Here is a 6,321-nt window from a genome sequence, read left to right on the forward strand (position 1 = left end):
CTACGTACCCTGCAGTGATTTAATTTTAAATACCTCCCTACCTTTTTTTAAATAAAACCCTCTTCCCTGCTCTAAAATGCATCCCAACCACTCGTAAACCAATGACCTAACAGAAGCTGAAATCTAACCACCGATAGTTTGAGAGCAGCTGCCCTAGGGCAACTTCCCCTCAGCAAGTCACTCTCTACTCTGACCGCCTCACATTCTTCCCAAATTGCCCAAACCATTCTTCAAAATGATGAGGGTGGGATGCTGGGAAAATTGCTGTCACCGGTATTCTCAAGCGAATTGAGCTGTGGTCAGTTGGTTTGATAAAAAAATTTATGAGAAAAACAATTAAAACCAGTTTGATCCCACGGTTATCATCATCGTCCAGTCGCTTCCTCGGCTTGCCTGCCTGAGTTCCTAATGACACAAATGCTTTCAGTTAAAACAGCCTGTCTGCATATTTAAATTTAGCAAAAAACTGAAGCTTAATTTAGGTTGCCATACAACCATACAGCAACGAACGGCAACAAAGTAAAACAGGGCAAGGTCTTTAGCAGCTCCAAAAGAGAGCTGAAGAATTACCCGGAATGAGAAATTAGGCGATAATTAATGCATAGATCAACCGCGGATTCTCCCACCGCTCATTTACATCACTTCCAAACTGGGGGCGTGTAAAGGGGGCAGTATTTGTGAATTAGTCAACACGCTGTTAGGTGTGAATCTCTCCTTTTTGGCTGAATGTAGTTATACGTTCGATACCCAATTATTGATTCAGTCGAGGCTAAGTCCCGGAATCCTAAGTGCATATCACTGGTGAGAACAACATCTGGTGTCGGTTCAACATAACGACAGCATTGAGCGAATTTCACCCCACGAATCAAGCCAAACCTTGATAAGGGAAATTATCCCACTTCGCTCTACATCGACGCAACCCGGCATGTGTTTACTGATCCCCAAAGTTAGCTATGATTACTCTTAAAAAAGTCGACCAAAGCATCTGAATTTAAGGAACTGAGAATACTTCAGAGTTGGAGTTACTTAGACGACTCGCTTTAATTTCACTGAACCCATCCAAGAACGGGATTTCCTTCGTTTCTCAAATAAACAGATTGGATTCATTCGGATAAAAGGTCTGGAACAACGACCAGTTTCATAGACGTAATACTGAAAACTGTTCGACAGTCAAAGGGTTTTCAGCAACCTTAGGAGAAACGTGTTGCGTCTATCCAATGTATTACGATATATTGAATATCGTACCAACGAAAACATGAAGTGGCCTGGTGCATGAAATTCAGTTGATTAACATCACCTGGGCTCCAGGTGAGTCTCCCGTGAAAACCAAATTGGTATGAAGATGAGTGTATAAGTTGAACGACCGGTTTCAACTACTCACTGCATTGAAACCGGTCGCGAGCACATCATTGATTATCCCAACTTCTAACAGTGAACGATCTACGGCTGTTCTTTGATGGTCTTCCTCATTCTGGAACTATATATAAATCCCACCTTAATGGTGGCACTCTCAGGATACAGAGGACAAGTATATCTCAGCAGGTGAACTAACTGGAGCCTTGCAACAACTCAGTTACCATTTACAATCTGGACATTCTGAACCCATTCTTGTAGTAAGATTGCACTTTGAGGGTGCGAAGATCCAACACTGTTTGTCCTTAAGAGGGTGAAGAACTGAGAAGGACGATGTCATCTGTGTATGCCAGTTTGCATGCGGGCCGCAATAAGGTCCACTTCCGTGAATTTAGAGCCCTCCATCAACCCAACCACGGGGTTAAATAGAGGAGATAGAGTATCTCTATTCACTTTTGACAACCGCATGATTGTTTGCTCTCGATAAACGACCGAACGAGAAGGATCGGGCGGGCTTCAGACATGTGAAGTATATGAAGTACATGTTACTAGACTGTAAACATAGCAACAGATACAACAGGCAGCCGGGCGACCACAAGTGACCTTGTGTGTATAGATGTCTCCTTTGGCGAGACAAACCCCCGAAATGGGTCACTTTTCAGTTTCTTTAGGGGTTCAGGTTTCCGCAGAAAAGAGGTCCCTTCTTAAAAGGGATCACTTCTGGTCGGCTCCCTTGAGGGGTCTCTCAAACAGTATGCAACTGCAGGTCAATACTGAAGACTAATCAAAACTCTGAACTGCAGAAACCATGTACCAAAAAAGTGCAAACCCTGATCGGTCAACATGTACGGAAAACGAAGGCAAGGTTGTACAATAAAAATGTCCTCTTGAAAGAAATATAGCGCAGCAGAATCATAAGCTCGCTTCGGTATCACGAACTCGAATAATAGAAACGTCATCACAGTCAAGAAAGCAGTCCCAGATATTTGGTCCGTGGATAACGGGCATTGAGATCTTGCCATTGAACAATAACATCTGCGAACCGGGCGTAGTAGAGCAGCTGGCCAGAAACTGATAAGGTTTGCGTTCGGCAAATGCTCTCAATGTAGACAATCAGCAGAGGACGCATGAAAATCACCTGCGGAAGAAAATTAGAGAAAAAAGCCGCCGTGAGGGACGTGAACATATCACGTTCAAGGGGATGGTGTTTTTCTTCATCTCCCGGTAAATCAAACATTGGCACACATGGGATTGAAAAGTGGATAAATACTTCATCTTGTCAGCGAAGCCACTCTCTGCTGAAAAACCGAGAACTGTAAAGCACTTTCATCCTTATTGAGAATCATCAGCAGTGCACATCTCATGAATCTCAGAGCTTTAAATCCGTGACCTCCCGGCTGGTGGTTTGAACACAACCGTCTGGCCACGAGGAGCCGATCGGCAGTGTGATTGACTCGCCCACGATTCTTACAGAAAGCTCGTGACGTTACCTGTCTGAAAGGCTCGAAATACTCTACTAGAGTTATCACTTCAATGAGAAGTAAGGAAAGACATTGGCTGAACTGAATAATCCCCTAGCGTTATCAAGAACAAAATGAAGGGCATTAGTGTTTTCAGGACCTCGCCGTCAGGCCAACACATGTCTAGCGTAGACAGTAAACAGAAACGCAGATTTCACTTTCCGTTTGCTGAGCACGTTCTTTCGTTCTTATAGTGCCCCAACAGTGTAGTACTGATCTATGTCTCGGTATAAGGGGCAAAATGAGTCAGGTGAAAGAAAATGCGCCTTAAAATTATAACTACAAGTACAGCGTAAGTTCTGTTGACTCCATGTCTGGATGCGCCCCAACACAGTGCTGCCCTGTGGTTGAAGATGTTGGATCTCAATACCTGCATGTACTGTGTTGCATCACCGGATCGGGAGGATTTATTGGAACAGTGAACTTTATGAGCAGCACACATCTAGAGGGCGGTCAGCAGACCTATTTTTCTGATGCTGTTACATCTCACCTGATACTCCACCCTTTGAGTAGAGTCAGTCCGTGACGAATAAACCAGAAGTACAGTATAGCTATTTCATCCTTTTGTGAATCGTCAGCAACACGCATCTCGCGAATCTCCAGGAGATTCCAACTTGCGACCTTCCGGTCAGCTGTTGAAAACCAGGCCGTTCGGTCACAAGCAACTGATCAAAGGTGTGATTAGCTCGTACTTAGGATATAACGCCACCCGCCATTCAGCCACGAAATCCACCTCACGTGGACACACGCATCCACAGACTGCTTGACCGACCGATTTTCAGACGGAAGATTCACCCATCATGCGAATTATTCTCTTCTGAGCTACTTACAGTTTGTCGGTAGCGTGAAGTGACAGTACCTGTTACCCAAGCACATGACCTCTTGCCCAATATATACTCTGCTGTTATCTTCACTGACACCCGACGAAAGGGAGAGTAGGGTAGGATTCTACCGAAATTGGTCGAAACAACCACTACAATGTGACCCATAGTTTGAAAAACAGGGATAGTATTAGACAGTTTCCAAGTAAGCAAGTCACTAATCAAGCTCTGAGTACAAGTTAATTTTGTTGCAGAATATGCAGAAGATTCGTCAGATTTTTTATCACGGTGGCCCACTTTTGGTGCATAGTACTCGGTACTCCGCTGTCAATATCAGCGTGCGAAACTCTAAGAATCATTCACTGAATGCTCTCCAAGTACCAAAAAGTACAAACGGAGGCATGAAAACCCGTCCTGACAAGTATTAGCGAAGCGTGAGAAACAGAACTTGAAGACAACCATCCGCATCATCTACCAACCAGCCGGAAGAAAGCGAGGAACGAAAATGAGGGTGCCTACGTCTTTCTGGAGTGAGTACCACCCCAAACTTCCATTCTACTCCTTCGTTGTTGACACTGCCACGATTCACGCGCAGCCCCATTTTCAAACCTAGACCAATCATTCCAAAGAGGACTCCATCAGTTTCTATCGATAAGACACATTTTCGTCAAAATATATCAGTAAACAATATAATATATTAAGAAAACTGAGTATGGCTGGGGTACGGTTGGGAACGGATGCGCTTAGCTTCGCGCCCGTTAGGACGGCGAAATTCTGGTTACTTGTGAGTAGTTCAAAAGTTGACGATTTGTTTTCTGAGAATCCCTACTGACTGACTGGCTGACAATCCAAACGGACAACATATTTCTTATTCTGGGGGATCGAAATTAGCTTTTATCGCGAAAAATGTCAGAGGAAGACCTGAGTGATGCCAGTTTTGGAAGAATTATCTAAGCCTAAGATGGGAATAAGTGCTAGCGACCGAAGCACCGCAGCCTTAGGGCATATAGCCGAAATCGACCTGTTGAGAGTCCGATTAAAGTTGAACATTAAAAAACCACTTCTTTAAGCCGCAAGTAGAATTTTTTGGTCAAAAAACGTCCGAGTTCTGTGGAACTTCCATTTCTATGAACGCAGTGAACCGACAATGTTCTCGACTGGTTTACAAACAAGGAGCAAACTCTTCAATTGATACAAAACGTTAAGGTTTACGAAGACACTTGAAGTAATCAAAAACAGTACAAGGAGAAAAAACATCAAACCTATACTTAGTTTAGTGAATGATCCTATTTCACTCTTGTTCCTCAAACGGTTTTGAAAGCTAGCTTTGTACCGGGAACCTGAACATGCAAGCTCAACATGCTTTCTCGACGGTTTTTTGATGCAACCATGACAGGGTCCACATCAAAAAGTCGTCACGAATAAGGGTCGTGTTCTTCTCGGGCGACTACGTATTAATCAGCTGTTTGACTTGAATCCTGACTCGGTGCACTTCAATACAGTGACGGATTTTTTTTGCGAGATGGTGTAACACTTGCACTTTAAGGCTTCGCCACCAACTGCTGCGCGTAGCCGTCACTGCTACCCCCAGACATTTGACTGTCACAAAATAGTGCACTTGTCCAAATGGTAAACAGGTCAGGCTAATGAGGCGTCATTTCTAACACCCAGTAGACTCCGAGAAATCCTGAGGAAACATTACCGAGAATTCATTTCATCAAATATGCTGCGGAATATGCGGAGACTTACTCGGAGGAAGAAGGCCACGAAGCAAATGGGGATGCAGGTCCCTGGGCCATTGCATAGAATCTACAGCGAAAATCCACACGTTTGGAGCGAAATAAATGTCGTAACAATAGTGCTCATATTGTGAAAGATGCCCCAAGAGCGGCACATCAATGGGCATCGATTGACCTACACAAACAGCACAGGCCTCGTGCAAGCTTTGAAAGACTTGAAAAATTCAGGGTCTGGTGTGACCAAATAAAAAATAACATTCTTTTATGGGCAGCAGCAGGATTAATTAAAGCTCATTGAGAGGCTATCACCAGCCTGGCACGATTTGCGGCCGTTGCGCCAGTCTATACGAACGATATTTTTGAGAAACCGATGGTCGCAGATGAACTATACTTATTCATAAGGTTTTTGTCGGAAAAGTGGAATCGTTAGTATATGTCTAGGCGATACAAGCATCGGGAAGAAAAACAATCAACGCCGAGTTATTTCCTTGTTAACACATGCCAAATATACCTGAACGTACTGTGCGTAAAGTTCAACAAAGGCAACACAATTACCACCACTAACTTTGGTAAGATAAACCCTGTTCCTTGTTAATGCCAAATATACCTGAACGTACTGTGCGTAAAGTTCAACAAAGGCAACACAATTACCACCACTAACTTTGGTAAGAGAAAGAAAGGTGAATGGTGTTTTGTCTACGGTACCACGTTTTGGACCTTCGACCTAAAAGTTTGGCCCACAAAGCAGAAGTAGTAGGGTAATATTATTATATAATATATATATATATAATATAATATGTATACTAATATATATATATATATATAATATATCAACTGCAACACCCTTTCGGTGCTTAGCTACCGTGCCACAGGAAGCAGGATGGTTGA

General features: G+C 43.5%; 1 protein-coding gene across 1 annotated transcript in view; it reads right to left on the minus strand.

Annotated features, from left to right (window-relative positions):
- Nucleotides 1–2,234: 2,234 nt before the first annotated feature.
- The window catches only part of T265_03583 (hypothetical protein), a gene marked incomplete at both ends in the record, with an annotated part of 9,298 nt that continues 5,211 nt past the window's right edge, over nucleotides 2,235–6,321 (minus strand). Inside the window, 2 exons of the mRNA XM_009168102.1 lie at nucleotides 2,235–2,491; nucleotides 5,444–5,503. Coding sequence (XP_009166366.1) covers nucleotides 2,318–2,491; nucleotides 5,444–5,503 — 234 coding nt within the window. The remainder of the gene's footprint in view (nucleotides 2,492–5,443; nucleotides 5,504–6,321) is intronic.

Source organism: Opisthorchis viverrini, assembly GCF_000715545.1.
Source record: "Opisthorchis viverrini unplaced genomic scaffold opera_v5_52, whole genome shotgun sequence".
NCBI classification, from domain to species: domain Eukaryota; kingdom Metazoa; phylum Platyhelminthes; class Trematoda; order Opisthorchiida; family Opisthorchiidae; genus Opisthorchis; species Opisthorchis viverrini.